Here is an 18,241-nt window from a genome sequence, read left to right on the forward strand (position 1 = left end):
GACTTGCCAAGGGGCCCAACCCGTCACACCAGAAACCACATCTCCTGAGTGGGCCTGGGAAGGAAGAATTTTCCCATCCCGTGAGAATTTTGGGGATTTTGTATCCCAGATTGAGATGATGAAAACATTAAAATCTCAACATGTTTTATGGACTGACAAACTAGGAAAACAATTTAGTTAGGCTCCGTTGAAAGCCGTCATGTTGACAACCTCAACATGTTTGTATTTTGATCTTTCCTAATGCAAGTAGGGGGGAATGAACCACTAGTGCAACTTGCCAAGGGCTGTGGTGGATGTGGCATCGCTGGAAATCTGGAAATCAAGCCTGGCTGTTTTTCTAAGCCATCTGTTCAAGTCCAATTGCTGCGACCGACCTCGAAGCAAGCATGGACTTAGGGAATCCAGGAGGTTCAGACCACATGATCACCCCGCTCCTTTCTAGCCTTTGAATCTCTGAAAGTTTGTGTGTTCTGTATACACCAAGAGTGTGATATACCCCCAAGTGAGACGGCCTGCTGTGAGAACCTGGAGGCCCGCAAAGGGTAATAGCCTACTACTGTTTAGGCCTGTCTTGATCCGAAGCCTACTGAAGTCAACGTGCATCTTTCCACTGATTTCCATGGGGTCTTGATTCAGACCCCTATTAATTGTCAAAGCAATTTAGAGGAATTAAGTTAAACCCCTTTGAAAGCACCATATATTGGGCTTTCGCCCCAGTGCTAGAGGGAAGACCTAGATTGTGAGTTCAAAGATGGCTGACCCATGAAGCTGAATTGCCATTTGCAGAAGGCCCGAACAGGGCACGGACTGAAGGCTTCTGCAATTTCCTAGCAAGGTCCCCCAGTTAGTGTTGTTGTGCAGCTTAAAATACAGTGATGGGAGCAGTTGGTGCTAGCTGGCTCTGCTCAGTCGCCACAGGGGGAGTCCTGAAGAAAGCCATCCCTCAGCCCCATGGAAAGTTACACCTCCCAGAGGGCAGGGATGCCTTACAAGTTTTCTGCCCTAACTTTTCCCCTGGTCAAAACTGGAAAGGGAAACGGGGGACTAATGGAAAACTTTCTCTGAAAGTTTCTTCAAAAAGTCTTTGCTGTTTTCATCAGAAACCCGGGAACACTAAAAAAAAAAGGGCCGTGACTCAAAGATTTTGTTTGACCCAAAACTGATTGTTCCCCACAAATGCCAGTGGCCCAAAAGAACCCGGCTCTCCCGGAGATACCACCGAGATGGCTCATCCTCCTCCAGCTCTTTTCTTCATCGGGCCAGTGCCCGAGGCGCTATGGTGGGAGATGGAGCATGAAGTGCCCCTCACCCAACATCCGGCCATAGGCCAGGTCCCGGAGTGGCAGCGGGGGCCCCTGGGCCTGGCCCCTTGGCGCCTCCCGGGGGATGAGCGGCCGGACCTCCTCCATGGGCTCTGCGGAGGACACCAGGCTGCCCGCCAGCCGGTGGTAGCGGTAATTCTCCTCCCACGTGCCTCCGTCTCCGGCCACCCACAGCGAGAAGGACGGGGGCGGCAGGGGTCTGGGCTTGCGGCGCCAGCCTCTCCGATCCGAGGCCGCCCCCCAGAGCGAGGTCTCCAGGTGGTGGCGCAGTGTCCGGGGAGCTGAGCAGCACCTCTCTGGGCTGGAAGAGAAGGGGAGCGTTGGGTTACAGAGGGGCAGACAGACCCAGTGGGGGGGCTTGGGCCCCACCATCTTACTCACCGTCCCCCGGCCCCTCCACCAGGAGCTCAGCAGCCCTGATGCCAGCACTCGCTCCTCCCACGACCTCCTCAAAGAGACCGTGCTCCCCATGGCGGGGTCCCCTCCCCGCCTGCCCTGCCCTGCGCCCCATGCCTGGGGGTGGGGGCTGCACAGCCCCGGAGCCATTGTGACCTCAGGGCTGGCCAGGGGGCTGTCACACTGCACTCAGCCTAGGGGGCCAGGGGGTCTCGGCTCCCCTCCCCACCCCACTGAGATCCCTGCTCCCCCCACCCCCACACAGATCCCCCTGCCCATCCCCCACTGCCCCATTCCCTCCTTACTTCCAGGTGTCCCCCGCTGCCCAAACTCAACCCCTATCCTTTCTGGAGCACCCCCTCATCTCCGCCCCCCCCTCAAAATCAGCTGCCCTCCCCACTCTGCCACCTGCTTCCTCCCACCCAGCCCCCACCACAGCCAAAGTATCCCCCACAAATCTCTGCTCCCCACCCATTCCAGGGCACCCTCCCTGGCCCCCCTGGCCCCCCCCATCCCTTTCCCTCATTCCCCCTCCCTGCTCCAATCGCCCCTTCCCAGCAAGACAGACGCTCCAGGGCCATCCGCTTAATATCCTGCTCTTTATTCTCAGCCTCCCCTCACTCCCTCCTCAGCCACTTCCTCAGCTGCCCCGGCCCGGATCCCCCCGCTGCAGCGCTGCCTCCTGGCAGACCGCCCAGCCCAGCTCCGCCAGCGACGCCTCCACCCGCTGCAGCACGGAGAGGGACAGGCACCGGTCCCGGTAGTGGAAATTCTCCTTCCAGCTCCTCCCGGCCTGGGGAGATGGCGCGGCAAAGCCGGGCCGCGGGGAACTCACGTCTCCGGTGCTAGGGGGCGTCGCCGACCTGGGGGGCAGCGGGGTCTGGAAGGGAACAGGAGAGCCTGGGTCTTAGCACGGGTGCCTTAAGGAGAACTCAGAGAACATAAGAACGGCCACACTGGGTCAGACCAAGGTCCATCTAGCCCAGTGTCCTGTCTTCTGACAGTGGCCAGTGCCAGGTGCCCCAGAGGGAATGAACAGAACAGGGAATCAGCCAGTGATCCATCCTCTGTCGCCCATTCCCAGCTTCTGGCAAACAGAGGCCAGAGACCCCATCCCTGCCCAGCCTGGCTAACAGCCACTGAGGGACCTGTCCTCCCTGAACCTATATAGTATAAAGCCAGAAGGGACTGTTGTGATCACCTCGTCAGATCACCTGTATCTCCCTGGCCAGAGGACTCCTCTGAATTAATTGCTATTTCAACAGAGCGACATATCCAATATTGATTTAAAAAACTGCCATTGCTGGCAAATCCACCGTGACCCTGCTAAGTTGTTTCAACAGTTCATTTACTCTCACTGTTAAAACCTTATTTCTAGTCTGAATTTCGCCAGCTTCCAGCCATCGGATCTTGATAGACCTTCTTGGCTAGAGAATTATAACATTTCTGCTCCCCACATAGGTACCTATAGATGGGGTCAAGTCACCCCCGGACCGTCTCTTTGTTAAGCCCGATAGATGAGCTCCTCACTCCTATCACTGTGAGGCATTTTCCCCAGTTCTTTAATCACTCTCACGCTCATCTCTCAACCCTCTCCAATTTATCAGCCTCCTTCTCAAATTGTGGGCACCAGATCTGGACAGAGGAGTCCACCAGTGACCAATACAGAGATTAAATAAGCTCTCTGCTCCTCCGCGAGGTTCCCGATCATGCCTCCAAAGCTCACATTAACCCTTTTGGCCACAGTGTCGCACTGGGAGCAAATGTTCAGCTGATTCTCCACCGTGACACTAAAGCATTTGCACCATCACTGCTTCCCAGGCTAGCGTCCCTCGCCCTGTAAGTATGGCCTAACTCATGTGGTGCATTCAAAGGGCGGATTAACTACATTGGTTTACACATACCCATTAGGTTCAAAACAGAGCAATCGTCCACACGCCCTCCCCACCTCTTACAAAATACACTCAGCATACCCTGCACCACACAAAATACACCCTTCCACAACACACAAGTATGATCCGGGCAGGAATTTTGACCTTTTTTTAAAAAAAATAAACAGACAACTGTCCATTCATTGATACCAAAACTTTTGGATGGAAAAGATCAGTTTGAATGAATTTTTCAACTGGAAAAAAAAATTGAAGTTGTTTTGACATTTTCAAACCAAAAAGTTTTTTTTTTCTGGTTCTAAAACCAGCTTTTCATGTGGAAATTGGAGTGATGTTCGAGTAAAAATAAAATTTAAAAATCATCACCACCGAAGTGAAAGATTTTGAGTGACCCAGGGCTGGCTATGAATTACGTACCACCTTTGGTGGTGATTTTCAGGATGCACACACCCCTTGCAACGCTGACACATACATGCAAAAGTAAGGCCCCACCTCCTCCCCCGATGCTATGGACAGCCCCCAAACCAAAATTGTTGGGGGCATTTCTGATTCATTAACATTTGTGAGGATTCCGACTTTGTGGGGATTTGCGATGGGAGAGTTGGTCTGTCTTGAAAACGCTCCCTGGATGGGAGCAGTTTCCCCGCCAGCGTGTGTCAGTGAGCGGTTAGCGCGTGCTGTGCGTTGTACACGTATTGCACAGGGGAGGCAGTGTGTGCGTGTGCACACGCAGAGCTGATCGGGGCAGGGGAGGACAATTGTAACAGGGTCCCAAGCTTGGGGGAGCCCCCCAAATTTCAGTGCAAAGAAAGTGAGATGGGAAGGGACACGACGTACCAGGGCCCAGCTTTCACGTGCCAGGCCTGTGTGTGTCCATCCACCCTTCTCTGTGCTGTCACTCACTGCGCAGCCGCCGGGCCCACAGCACCCAAAGAGCCCCCGTCTCTCCCCTGCCTCGCACCGGCTGCAGGCTCCCCCCGGCGCGGAGATCGGCTCCAGGGAGGCGCCACTCCCCATCTCCATGCACCCGCTCCGTGCCTGGGAGCCCCGGAGGAGAGAGAGGAAAATTGTGACCTCAGAGTCCAGCCGTGACCTCACAAGAGGCCAACAGCGTCATAGAAGGAGGTCTCAGCCAGATCCAGAGTGATCTCATTGGATCCTCACCAGAGCCCAAAAGGATCCCGCCAGGATCCCAGACAGGCCCCAGCTTGCCCCACTGCCTCCCCAGCCAGATCCCAGGAGATCCCCCAGCTCTCATCAAGTCCCCTGGGGTCCCACCACACCCCATTATCCCTCTCCAGGATCTCCCCCGTCTAGCTCCCAGGGCTCTGTCCCATCCCCCCCAGAGCCAGACACCTTCCCCTTCACCCTCCATTCCTCCCCTTGCTTACTTCTTGTTATGTCCTTGGGGCAGCCGGTTTAGGAAGCAATCACTTGAGGCCAGAGAGCAGACAGCTAACCAAAACCTCCATTTTATTTACAGAGACAGAGAGCTCACCCAGCCGGTTGAAACCGGCTGAGCTAACCCATAATAATCTAACTCAGTTGCCATAGCAACAAAAACCATGACAACCAAATACACAACACTTCTGCCCACCGCTCCTGACAATCCCCTGTGGGACCCCCTAATGTTCCCCACAGCCCCAGGGCAGCCCACAGCCAGATAGAGGCAACCCACTGGTCTGGGATGGAGGAGCCCTGGGAGAACATGATGCAGTCACCAAAAAGGCAAATATCATTCAGAGGTTGGAACAATGTAAATCCCAGGAGATGATGGTCCAGCCCTATTTGGCCTCGGATGGCTGCTGCATTTAAATCCGGGCCCCAGGCGGTAGGAAAGACGTGGACAAATTGGAGACATTTGAGGAGAGGAGAGCAACAAAAATGATCAAAGGTTTAGAAAACCCAGCCTCTGAGGAGAGCTTAGACCAGAGATCAGCATCCTTTGGCACATGGCCTGTCAGGGAAATCTGCTGATGGGCCGGGCTGGTTTGTTTACCTGCAGGGTCGGTGGGTTCAGCCGATCACGGCTCCCACTGACCGCGGTTCGCTCCAGGCCGAGGGATGTGCTGGCCGCCGCTTCCCGCTGACGGGCCGCGTGCCAAAGGTTGCCGCTCCCTGGGTTAAAGCAATTGGGCCTGGTTAGTCAGGAGAAGAGATAGAGGGGTCAGATCTGGGACGGCTGCTCTAGAGGGGCTGGGGGTCCATTGTTCGGCATCGCCGCCGAGGGGAGGACGAGACGTGATGGCTACACAGCGCTGCAGGAAAAGCAGGGCCGGGGCTGCAGCAATCACTGTCCAGCCAGAACCGATGCAGCGAGCCCAGAGGGCCGGGGCTCCGCACTGCCGGCCCTGGCACACGTTAAGGGAGGAGAGGTTAGATATTAGGAAAAACCCCTTTCTAATGCTCAGGGGAGCGATGCTCTGGGCCCGGCTCCGGGGGAGATCGTGGAGTCCCAGTCCTGGGAGGTTTTTAAGAAGAGGGGGACAAAGTCCCAGCAGAGCTGGTCTCCGGTTATGTGGCCCTGCCGCTGCCCAGGGGGTGGCCGGGTGTTTCTAGGATTATTCCAGCAGCCGCAGCAGCAAGAGGGGGGCCCTGCTGGGAAGGGCCACAGGGGGGCAGCACACGCTAAGGAATGAGAACAGGTCTCCGCAGCAGAGGGCTGGAGGCCCCAGATAGAAACCTGCCCTGCAGGCCAGGCATTGGAGTCAGCGCCCCTCAGCTGAGCCCCACGTACCCCACTCCCCATAGCCCAGCACCCCCTAGCACCGCCCTGGGGCCAGCCCTGCCTGCAGGGGAGAGCGCCCCCTGCTGAGCCCCCCACCCTGCTCCCTGCCCCACAACCCCCCTAGCGCCGCCCTGGGGCCAGCCCTGCCTGCCGGGGGAGAGCGCCCCCTGCTGAGCCCCCGCCCCGCTCTGTGCCCCACAGCGCCCCCTAGAGCCATCCTGGGGCCAGCCCTGCCTGAAGGGGAGAGCGCACCCTGCTGAGCCCCCCACCCTGCTCCCTGCCCCACAGCCCCCCTAGCGCCGCCCTGGGGCCAGCCCTGCCTGGAGGGGAGAGCGCCCCCTGCTGAGCCCCCCACTCTGCTCCCTGCAGCCCAGCGCCCCCTAGTGCCACCCTGTGGCCAGCCCTGCCTGCAGGGGAGAGCGCCCCCTGCTGAGCCCCCCACTCTGCTCCCTGACCCACAACGCCCCCTAGCGCCGCCCTGGGATCAGCCATGCCTGCAGGGGAGAGCGCCCCCTGCTGAGCCCCCCACCCTGCTCCCTGCCCCACAGCACCCCCTAGTGCCACCCTGTGGCCAGCCCTGCCTGCAGGGGAGAGCGCCCCCTGCTGAGCCCCCCACTCTGCTCCCTGACCCACAACGCCCCCTAGCGCCGCCCTGGGATCAGCCATGCCTGCAGGGGAGAGCGCCCCCTGCTGAGCCCCCCACCCTGCTCCCTGCCCCACAGCACCCCCTAGTGCCACCCTGGTACTAGCACCACCCTGGGGTCAGCACTGACGGCCGGGGAAGAGTGCCCCCTACTGAGTCCCCCACTCTCTGCAGCCCAGTGCCCCCTAGCACCTCCCTCCCCCCCCACCCAGGAACCGTGCGTCCTGGAGCCCCCTGGCCTCACACCACACACAGCCGCAGCCTGTGGACTGTAGCATGGGGGGCTGGGGGGCAGGGGGGTCTCTTTATTGAACTTTAGCCTTTTCTCCCAACAGGGACCCAGGGGAAGGTGCCCGGTGTCTCCCCCACCGCTGCTCCCGTCCCCTTCGACTACTCCAGCAGCCTCCTGCCCTGCAGCGAGCTCTCCCCACAGCTCCGGCAGCACCCAGGGGAGGGGGAGCTGGGTGGGGGGGGCTGCGCTGGCTCCCAGGGGGGCCCTGCTGGATGATGGAGGAGAACGGGGGGGGCTCCGGGCTGGGAGGCCTCTGCCGATCCCACCGGCTGCTTCTGCCCAAGGAGGGCCCGGAGAGGAGGGGCCCGTCAGCAGGGGCGGCCGCGCAGCGGGGTCAGGCGGGAAGGGAGCAGCACAGATTTGGGGCACATGGTTCAGGCCCAGGAGCGCGGAGCCCGGGCAGGAGCGCGGAGCCCGGGCAGGTCCCAGGCAAGGATGGGACCCGCCCCGGAGAGGGGGAGATGGGCTGCTCTGCTCCGAGGGGCTGGACAGTGCTGAGCGAGCCCAGGGTGCAGGCTCAGGGCAGGCCCCGGGAGAGAACCCGCCCGTCTCACCCCATGAGAAGCGCGCAGGCCTAAAGCAGAGCAAGAGCTTTTCAACTAATTGATTTGTCACCACAAACTGCATGTTTGGAGGGCTTGAAACTATGCACCAAATTCACCGCGCGATTTCAGTGTGTGCGCGGGGGGGGGGGGGGGGGGGGATGAAGAGAATCCAAACCGCTCGTGCCGCCGCGGCTCACGGCGATCGGCAAAGGCCTTTCAACCGTACGTGTGGCCAGGCACGAAATGAAAACAGGGCAAAAGGCGCCTGGAGCAGGCGGGGCGGGGGACATTCATTGCAAATCAAGACTCTTTCCACCCACGCTCCGTGAACGGGGAGGTTCTCGCTGCAACCACCAAATGGGAGACGTGCGGCTTTGGTTCCATGGAACCAGGTCCCTGCCAGGCACCGTGGGATTCCCCAGTTCTGCCCCCCAAAGCCCCAATTACACAGCTCGCCCCGTAGCCTCTGGGGCCCCAGTCCCCACCGGCCCAGAGGCCCCAGAGCCGCTGGGCCCGGAGCCTGGCTCCTGCAGCACGTTGCCCCCGGCCTCACCGGCTCGCCGCCCCCATCCCCTGGAGAGGGGCCCGCTCCCCCCCCCCCACTGAGCTGTGGAGGGAGCAGGGGAACCACGCAGACGCCCTCGGCTCGGTCACGGGCTCCTCGGGGAGCAGCTCAGGGGATCCTGCCGCCCCCCCCCCACCGTCTCCGGGGACTGGCCCCCATCCCCTCGTACTTCAACCTCTCTCCAGCGGAGCCCAGGCTCTCCCTGCCAGCTGGGCCAGTCTCCAGCCAACGCCTCGAGCTGCCCTCACGCCACAGGGCACCACTGGGGCAGCGAGGGGGGTCACTTCACAAGGGGGTCCCATGGGGCCGCTGAGTGCAGGGACCGGACGGTCTCAAAGGGGGGAGGGGGGGTTGGAAGAAGAGAAAGTCCCATAGCCCCCCCCTCCAAAATTCACCCAGTGCTGAGATGCAGCTGCCTCTGGGGTGGGGCGCAGGACTGGTTAAACAGGGACTCTTTGTCGGATGCGCCCTAGCACCCCATTGGGATCAGCACAAGGCGACAGGCCCCTCCTGAGCCCCCCTCCCTGCAGCACCAGGCTGGGCACTGGGGTCAGAACTGAGCGAACGGAGACCGCCCCCCCCCACGAGCCCCCCACCCCAGCACTGCACGAGGGGGAACCACCCCCCACCCCATCTCTGGCACTGCACTGAGCGAGGGTGGAACCGCTGCACTGCACTGAGTGATGGGGGCCACCCCCTGCCGAGCCCCCCCCCAACCGCTCCTTGCAGCACCAGGCTAGGCACTGGGGTCAGAGCTGAGTGAAGGGAGACCACACCCACCACTGCACTGAGGGGAGACCACCCCCCACCAAACCCCCCACCCAACTGCACTGAGCGAGGGGAGACTGCCCCCTGCTGAGCCCCCCACCCCACCCTGGCACTGCACTGAGCGAGGGTGGAACCGGCCCCCACCCCTCTCCACTGAGCAATGGGGACTGCCCCCTGCCGAGCCCCCCACCCAACTGCACTGAGCAAGGGGAGAGCGCCCCCTGCCGAGCCCCCCAGGCACTGCACTGAGGGAAGACCGCACCCCACCAAGCCATTCACCCCACTGCACTAGGGCAGACTGCCCCCTGCTAAGCCCCCCACCCCACCCCTGGCACTGCACTGAGTGAGGGGAGACCGCTCCCTGCCGAGCCCCCCACCCCACTGAGCAATGGGGACTGCCCCCTGCCAAGCCCCCCACCCCTGGCACCACATGCAGTTTTCCAGTGTTGTTTTGTTTATTAAGGTAGAAACTTGGCACAAAGGGGGGTTCCTGTACAAAGCTCCGCGGCATGGCCCGCGGGGGAGCCGACGGGTTCAGAACATGGCACCGTTAGACGGTCCCAGCCGGCCCCCAGCGGGGCACCACCCCTTGGGCTTCAGCATCGCGGCCGAGCCCCAGGGCAGAGCTGGGACAGGGCCGCCGGCCGCGCTGTTCAGTCCCGCACAGGCTGGGGGGCTGACGGGGGCACAACAGGGACAAAGGACCCCTGGCAGCTTGCCAGCCACGTGCATTCAAACCCGTGCGTCGCGCACACGACCACGGGGTCCTCGTGCCCCAGAGGTGGCTGCAGCAGCCTAAGGCACATCAGGAGGGTCACAGAGCAGAGGGAGATGCGGATGGCTGGGGGGGGGGGGCTCTATTTCCCCCTCCCCCGCCCTGGGGCTGGATCACATCTAGCACCCTAGGGGGGAAAGGCCCCCGTGTCCCCCCCTCCCCCGCCACAGGGGAGGGGACAGCCCAGGAGAGCGAGAAGCAAAGGGGAAGGGGGGAAGGAATCAGCCCAGGAGACAGAGGAATAAAACCCTCCATCAGCACAAGCTTGATGCGTCCCCCCCGCCCCCAGCTCGGGGCCCCGGGCTCCGGGTGCGGCGAAGGAGCCTAGGTGGCCGGGGAGGGGGTCTGGGCCCCCGCGTTGGGTGGGGTCGGCCCGGCCCCTCAGTCCACGGAGTCGCAGATCTCCTGCACGGCCGCGTTGAAGGCAGCGGGCTGGTCGGCGTAGACGTGGTGGGAGGCGCCGGCGATGGCCTGGGGGGGGGAGAGAAACGGGGCGGGGGGGTCAGGACACAGGTTTGTGCCCCTCCCTGCCTCCCCTGCAGCCTGCCCCAAGGTGCATGGCTCCCTTCCCGTCCCTCCTTCACTGCAGCCCCCGCCCCCCCGGCCTGGCCCCCATGGACCTGCCCCCCCCCCCCGGCCTGGCCCCCATGGACCTGCCCCCCCCATGGACCTGCCCCCCCCCCCCGGCCTGGCCCCCATGGACCTGCCCCCCAACTACCCCCCCTCCAGGCCTGGCCCACATGGACCTGCCCCTTCCCCGCACCCCTCTAGGCCTGGCCCCCATGGACCTGCCCCCTCCCCCCCCGGCCCGGCCCCCATGGACCTGCCCCCCAGCTACCCCTCCCCAAGACTCTGCCCCCACACCTGGGGGCGCACAGCCGTACCAGGTGCCGGACGTAGCTGTGGGGCCGCAGCTCTCGCACCTGGCGCCCGGTGCTGGTGTCGATCCAAGACTCGGCACCGTAGATCAGGGTGATGGGCAGCTCCCGCGGGAGCAGGTGGATCCGCTCCAGCATGGGGCGCCGCGCCCAGCCCAGTGCCTGCGTCATGGCCTTGAACGCCGTCTCGCCGCTGGGGGCGGGGGAGGGGTGAGCGCTCCCCGGACGCCTGGGTCCCTCGCCCGGTCCGCGTCTCCCTCCCAATACCCCATTCCCGGACGCCTGGGTCCCTCGCCCGGTCCGCGTCTCCCTCCCAATACCCCATTCCCGAACGCCTGGGTCCCTCGCCCGGTCCGCGTCTCCCTCACAAACCACCTCTCACCATGATCACCCTCTGGGTCCCCATTCCCCCTCCCTTGGCATGGTGCCCCGGACACCTGGGTCCCATTCACCGTCCGAGTCTCTTCTCCCTGGCGCTGGGGCCTGTGGGTGAACTCCCCGCACTGGCATCCTGGAAGCGTGGGACCCCTTCCCTCCCTGAGGCCTGGGAGACGGTGGTGATCCCGAGGGGGTGGGGCTCCCGGGCCCCCCTGCCCCTCACCTGGGCGCCTGGGCGTTGCAGTGGTAGATGTACTCCGAGATGGTGTCGTCCTCAAAGAACTCTGCGAATTTCTGCTTGAAGTCAGGACGGAAGCGCTGGACGAGGCCAGGGCCTGGACGGAGGGAAGTGGAGACAGACAGACACCCCGTGACGTGGGGTGGGGGGAGCTGCCCCAGAGATTCACTTTCCTGCCCCCCAGTCCCACCCCCTGCCCCTAGTTACCACCCAAAATAAACTCACATCCCCCAGCCTCATTCCTCCACCTCCACAGCCCCCTGGTGACTCACCCCAGGGCCCAGCGACTCTCAGCACAGCCAGGGGGTTGGAGCGCCCCAGGACAGCGGCCATGGCCTTCACCCAGGTTGGGGGGGGTCGGATCTGGCTGGGGTCGGTGGGGCGCACGGGGAAGCCCCAGGGGTCCACCAGGATGAGGTGCTTCACCCTGCGCCAGGCCGGGGGGGCAGCAGCAGAAAGGGTAAGAGACAGACGCACCAACACCCCCACAAGGCGACGCACAGCTCCCCCCCCACCCTGAGATTCCCCCGTCCCCCAGACAGAGACAGCCCCCGACTCAACCCCCACCCCAGACACCACCTGCCCTCAACCTCTCTCCTCTGAGCCCCTGGGCATGGGGGAGTCTCACCCCCCCGGGATCCTGGCAGGGGTGGACGGGGGTGGACGGGGGAGCAAAGGGCTGAATGGGGACCAGGCAGTAGGGGTAGGGCAGAGACGGGGCAAGCAGCAGGGCAGGGCATGCACGGGGTGGGGGGCTCACCTCTCGGGGTACGTCAGGCTGTAGGATCGGGGGGGTACGTAGCAGGGGCCGGGCTGCGGGCTGGGGGGGTCTCACCTCTCGGGGTACGTCAGGCTATAGGATCGGGGGTAGGTAGCGGGGGGCTGGGCTGCGGGGGGGTCTCACCTCTCGGGGTATGTCAGGCTGTACAATCGGGGGGGCAGGTAGCGGGGGCCGGGCTGCGGGGTGGGGGGGTCTCACCTCTCGGGGTACATCAGGCTGTAGGATCTGGGGGTACGTAGCGGGGGCTGGGCTGGGGGGGGTCTCACCTCTCGGGGTACATCAGGCTGGAGGATCAGGGGGGGCAGGAAGCTGGCGGCCGGGCTGGGGGGTTCTCACCACTCGGGGAGCGTCAGGCTGTAGGATCAGGGGTATGTAGGGGGGGCCGGGCTGGGGGGGTCTCACCTCTCGGGGTGCGTCAGGCTGTAGGATCAGGGGTACGTAGCGGGGGCCGGGCTGGGGGGGTTCTCACCTCTCGGGGTGCGTCAGGCTGTAGGATCAGGGGTACGTAGCGGGGGCCGGGCTGGGGGGGTCTCACCTCTCGGGGTACGTCAGGCTGTAGGATCTGGGGGTACGTAGAGGTGGCCGGGCTGCGGGGTGGGGGGGGTCTCACCTCTCGGGGTACGTCAGGCTGTAGGATCTGGGGGTACGTAGCGGGGGCCGGGCTGGGGGGGTTCTCACCTCTCGGGGTGCGTCAGGCTGTAGGATCAGGGGTACGTAGTGGGGGCCGGGCTGGGGGGGTCTCACCTCTCGGGGTAGGTCAGGCTGTAGGATCTGGGGGGGCAGGTAGCAGGGGGCCGGGCTGGGGGGGTCTCACCTCTCGGGGTACGTCAGGCTGTAGGATCGGGGGGTACGTAACGGGGGCCGGGCTGCGGGGTGGGGGGGTCTCACCTCTCGGGGTACGTCAGGCTGTAGGATCGGGGGTACGTAGCGGGGGCCGGGCGGGGGGGTTCTCACCTCTCGGGGTACGTCAGGCTGTAGGATCGGGGGTACGTAGCGGGGGCCGGGCTGTGGGGTGGGGGGGTCTCACCTCTCGGGGTACGTCAGGCTGTAGGTTCGGGGGTACGTAGCGGGGGTCTCACCTCTCGGGGTACGTCAGGCTGTAGGATCGGGGGTACGTAGCGGGGGTCTCACCTCTCGGGGTACGTCAGGCTGTAGGATCGGGGGGGAGGTAGCGGGGGCCGGGCTGCGGGGTGGGGGGGGTCTCACCTCTCGGGGTACGTCAGGCTGTAGGATCAGGGGGGCAGGGCTGCGGGGTGGGGGGTTCTCACCTCTCGGGGTACGTCAGGCTGTAGGATCGGGGGTACGTAGCGGGGGCCGGGCTGCGGGGGGCTCACCTCTCGGGGTACGTCAGGCTGTAGGATCGGGGGGGGCAGGTAGCAGGGGCCGGGGGGGGTCTCACGTCTCGGGGTACGTCAGGCTGTAGGATCGGGGGGCAGGTAGCGGGGACCGGGCTGCGGGGGGGGTCTCACCTCTCGGGGTACGTCAGGCTGTAGGAGGCCGCCAGGAAGCCCCCCAGGCTGTGGCCCAACAGGATCATGCTGCCGATGCCCAGCTGCTGGCGCCAGTCCTCGATGGAGCGCACGAACTCGGCCTCGGCCCCCTGGGCGTCGGGGGGGAAGGGGGGCCGGGAGCTGCGCCCGAAGCCCAGCAGGTCGAAGGCGTGAAGGGGCCGCCGGGCCCCGAGCCGGTCCAGGTTGAGCACCCACAGCCCCACGCCGCCCCCGAAGCCGTGCACCAGCACCAGGGGGGTGCGCCCCTCGCCCTGCTCCGGGCACAGCGAGACGGTCCAGACGCGCGCCCGGCCCGGCAGGGTGACGTACCGCCCCACGAACCGGCTCTGCAGGCCTGCGCGGGGAGAGGTGTCAGGGGGGCCCCGAGCCAGCCCCCCATGGGGGTGTCCCCCTGCCTAGACCCCAGCCCCCTGGCCCTCAGCCAGCCCCCCAGAGGCAGTGTATGCCCCTGCCTGGACCCCAGCCTGGCAACCAGGCCCCGAGCCAGCCCCCCACATCCCAGCCCCCCCATAGGGGCATGTCCCCGTGCCCAACCCCAAGCCCTGAGCCAGCCCCCCACATGCTCCCCCAGTGCTCCCATGAGGGATACACTCCCTGGACTCCTACCCAAGCCCCTGGATCAGCTAGCGCACCCATAGAGGGTACTTGGCGTCCCGGGCCCGCTTCCCTGATACAGTTGGGGGGGGGGGGGGGGCTGGGTGGAGTGTAAGCACGGGGGCCTCCAGCCCAGCCCCCTTAGGGGGATATACCCCATGGCCTCCTTACTCAGCTGCTGCTCTTTGCCCCCAGCCACCCCCCATAGGAAATCCACCCCAAGCCCTCCCCCGCCCCCGGCCCCCCTCCCCCCCGCTGGTCTCAGCACTCACACTGCAGGATCCGGGCCTCCACGTTCTTCAGGTGGGACATGGACGTGGGGCGCCAGGCAGGGAGCCAGCCGCTCAGCCAGCCCTGGGGCCTGAGCCGGGGGGCAGACAGACAACACAGGAGCAATGGGGGGAGGGGGGACACATTAGTGACCCGTTGGGGTCTGGCGCCAAATGAGGGCATCAACTGACCCCCCACATAGAGGGACCCAGGGACCTCCCCCCTCCCCCAGGCTGGGGGGTCCCTCACTCTGCTGGGGGGCAGAGGCTCCCACCCCCCACTTTGCCTCTCTCACTGCGGTCCCAGCTGCCCCCCACAGGACCCCAGAGCTGCTCTCCCAGGGTCCCACTGCCCCCTACTGTGCCCCCCCCTGCACCACCACCACCCAGGGGCTTTTCAGGGGTCGCTGCCCCATGGCGAGGGGCAGGAATATTGCTGAGTCACTCTCCAGGGGAGCAGGTGCTGGCTGCCTCCCCATGGTGGGGGGGGGACACACACCCAGGGGACCCCCCCCTCCCCCAGTGGGGCACGGGGACAACAGGATCCAGCTGTTTGCTGCCCCCAAACAATCTGACAGAATGTGTCGACCCCCTTCCCCCCAGATAGCCCCCTCCCGCTAGCCCCCTCTGGACTCCCCCCCAACAGCCCCCTCCCCCTTCACTCCATATAACCCCCCACTCTCCATGCTCAGTCCCCCCAATGGAGTCCCCTCCCCTGACTCCTCCCCTGCTCCCCAAATAATTCCCTTCTTCCTGCCCCCCAGCAGCCCCCTCCCTCAAGGATCCCTCTCCTCGCTCCCCTCTCCCCAAACAATCCCCTGCGCGCCAGTAACCCCTCCATTCCTTCCCCCACTCCCCCCTGTTCGCCCCAATAACCCCTCCCTCTGCCCCAAGAGCCCCCTATCCTGTCCCCCCTCCGGCCTTTGCCAGACACCTCCCCGCCGGCCCTGCAGCTTCCAAACTCCCCAGCCCCCCATTCCCAGCTCCCCCCCCCTCTGGCCAGGCCACAGGGGACCCCCCGCGCACGGACTGGGGGGCGGGGGCACCCCCCACCCCAAGCACCGAGCTGCACAGTCCAAGGGGCGCTGAGGAGCCAGGGCCCCTCTCCCCAAACCTGGGGAACCCTCCCCCCATGAGCGAGGCGGGGGGGGGAAGCGCAGACTCACTGTTCCTCCACTTCCTCCTCCATACGCGGCCCCCAGCTGAGCTCATCGCAGCAGCAGCTGATCCGGGCGCGGGGCAGGGCGGCTGGGGACTCAGGGGGCGGGGCTAGCGGGGCGGGGGCGGGGCTTAGGTTTATGAATGGGGGAGGGCGGGCTGCATGCCCGGGTTATGTAACTGGAGGGTGGGGCGGGGCCGCTGCCGACCCCGGGGGGGGGGGGGACTCTACTGGCCCAAGGACCCCGGGCACTCTTAGGGTGCAGCCGGCAGTAAGGGGGGGCTCGGCTCGGCTCTACGGGGGGTGCCTGCCTCCGGCCTTGGGGTGATAGGGCTGCAGAGTGACCTGTACCGGGGCAGAGGGGCACAGGGAGGGCACTGGAAAAAGGAGGGGTTATAGTGGGGGGCTCATGTGGGGGTGGTTTGGGGAGCACATGGGTTATAAAGGGGGGCGTATAGGGGGATGGTTTAGTGCGAGACACGTTATAATGGGGGCTCAGATGGGGGTGATTGGGGGGGCACATGCGTTATGATGGGGGCTCAGATGGGGAAGGTTTAGTGGGGGGCACATGGGTTATAATGGGGGGCTCAGGTGCGGATGGTTTAGTGCGAGACACGGGTTATAATGGGGGCTCAGCTGGGGATGATTGGGGCACATGGGGTATAATGGGGGGCTCAGATGGGGTGATTTGGGGGCACATGGGGTATAGTGGGGGCTCAGATGGGGGATGGTTTAGTGGGGGGCACATGGGGGATATATGGGGGCTCAGATGTGGGATGGTTTAGTGGGGGGCACATGGGGTATAGTGGGGGGCTCAGATGTGGGATGGTTTAGTGGGGGGCACATGGGGTACAATGGAGGGTTCAGCTGAGGTGATTTGGGGGTACATGGGGTACAGTTGGGGCTCAGATGTGGGATGGTTTAGTGGGGGGCACATGGGGTATAGTGGGGGCTCAGATGTGGGTGATTTGGGGGCACATGGGGTATAGTGGGGGGCTCAGATGTGGGATAGTTTAGTGGGGGGCACATGGGGTACAATGGGGGCTCAGATGTGGGATGGTTTAGTGGGGGGCACATGGGGTACAATGGGGGGTTCAGATGGGGAATATGTGGGGGGCACGTGGGTTATAATGGGGCTCAGATGTGGGATAGTTTAGTGGGGGGCACATGGGGTATAGCGGGGGGCTCATGGGGATGATTCGGGCACATGGGGTATAGCGCGGGGCTCAGATGGGGGTGATTGGGGCACATGTGGTATAGCGGGGGGCTCAGATGGGGGGGGATTTGGGGGCACATGGCGTATAGCGGGGGACTCAGGTGGGGGGGATTGGGGGGCACATGGGGTAAAGAGGGGGGCTCAGATGGGGTGATTTGGGGGCACATGGGGTATAGCGGGGGGCTCAGATGGGGTGATTTGGGGGCACATGGGGTATAGCGGGGGGCTGAGATGGGGGTGATTTGGGGACACATGGGGTATAGCGGGGGGTTCAGATGGGGGTGATTTGGGGGCACATGGGGTAGGGGGGGGCTCAGAGGTGGGATAGTTTAGTGGGGGGCACATGGGGTATAGTGGGGGGCTCAGATGGGGGGTGATTTGGGGGCACATGGGGTACAGTGGGGGGCTCAGATGGGGGTGATTTGGGGGGCACATGGGGTATGGCGGGGGGCTCAGATGGGGGGTGATTTGGGGGCACAGGGGGTATAGCGGGGGGCTCAGATGGGGGGTGTTTGGGGGGCACATGGGTTCTAGCGGGGGGCTCTGATGTGGTGTGATTTGGGGGCACATGGGGTATGGGGGGGCTCAGATGGGGTGATTTGGGGGCACATGGGGTATAGCGGGGGGCTGAGATGGTGGTGATTTGGGGGCACATGGGGTATGGGGGGGCTCAGATGGGGGGTGATTTGGGGGCACATGGGGTATGGGGGGGCTCAGATGGGGTGATTTGGGGGCACATGGGGTATAGCGGGGGGCTGAGGTGGTGATTTGGGGGCACATGGGGTATGGGGGGGCTCAGATGGGGGGGATTTGGGGGCACATGGGGTAGGGGGGGGATCAGATGGGGTGTTTTGGGGGCACATGGGGTATAGCGGGGGGCTGAGATGGTGGTGATTTGGGGGCACATGGGGTATGGGGGGCTCAGATGGAGGGTGATTTGGGGGCACATGGGGTATGGGGGGGCTCAGATGGGGTGATTTGGGGGCACATGGGGTATAGCGGGGGGCTGAGAGGGGGGGTGATTTGGGGGCACAGGGGGTATGGGGGGGCGCAGATGGGGTGATTTGGGGGCACATGGGGTATGGGGGGGCTCAGATGGGGTGATTTGGGGGCACATGGGGTATGGGGGAGGCTCAGAGGGGGGGTGATTTGGGGGGCACATGGGGTATGGGGGAGGCTCAGAGGGGGGGTGATTTGGGGGGCACATGGGGTATAGCGGGGGGCTCAGATGGGGTGATTTGGGGGCACATGGGGTATAGCGGGGGGCTGAGATGGTGGTGATTTGGGGGCACAG

The 18,241-nt window shown here is 64.1% G+C and overlaps 2 protein-coding genes across 4 annotated transcripts; both read right to left on the bottom strand.

Annotated features, from left to right (window-relative positions):
- Positions 1-208: 208 nt before the first annotated feature.
- LOC123348683 lies at positions 209-4,689 on the bottom strand. 3 transcript variants are annotated; one of them, XM_044986286.1, is made up of 3 exons: positions 4,511-4,689; positions 2,471-2,598; positions 209-1,623 (listed from the first exon to the last, which is right to left on the bottom strand). In XM_044986286.1, the coding sequence occupies exons 1-3, from the start codon at positions 4,628-4,630 to the stop codon at positions 1,275-1,277; spliced, it is 597 nt and encodes a 198-aa protein (XP_044842221.1). In that variant the 5' UTR covers positions 4,631-4,689; the 3' UTR covers positions 209-1,274. The 3 variants fall into 3 exon arrangements, 2 of the variants coding, with proteins under 2 accessions (XP_044842221.1, XP_044842220.1); XM_044986285.1 differs by having other exon boundaries at positions 4,445-4,689; XR_006573240.1 differs by lacking the exons at positions 2,471-2,598; positions 4,511-4,689 and adding an exon at positions 1,704-1,897.
- Positions 4,690-9,585: 4,896 nt separating this feature from the next.
- On the bottom strand, positions 9,586-15,861 carry ABHD4 (abhydrolase domain containing 4, N-acyl phospholipase B). Its single transcript, XM_044984533.1, has 7 exons — positions 15,739-15,861; positions 14,576-14,664; positions 13,668-14,043; positions 11,690-11,844; positions 11,403-11,514; positions 10,808-10,994; positions 9,586-10,394 (listed from the first exon to the last, which is right to left on the bottom strand). Exons 1-7 carry the CDS (start codon positions 15,759-15,761, stop codon positions 10,305-10,307), a joined length of 1,032 nt encoding a protein of 343 aa, XP_044840468.1. The 5' UTR covers positions 15,762-15,861; the 3' UTR covers positions 9,586-10,304.
- Positions 15,862-18,241: the final 2,380 nt, after the last annotated feature.

The sequence above is a fragment of the Mauremys mutica genome, chromosome 13, assembly GCF_020497125.1.
Source record: "Mauremys mutica isolate MM-2020 ecotype Southern chromosome 13, ASM2049712v1, whole genome shotgun sequence".
Classification (NCBI taxonomy): domain Eukaryota; kingdom Metazoa; phylum Chordata; order Testudines; family Geoemydidae; genus Mauremys; species Mauremys mutica.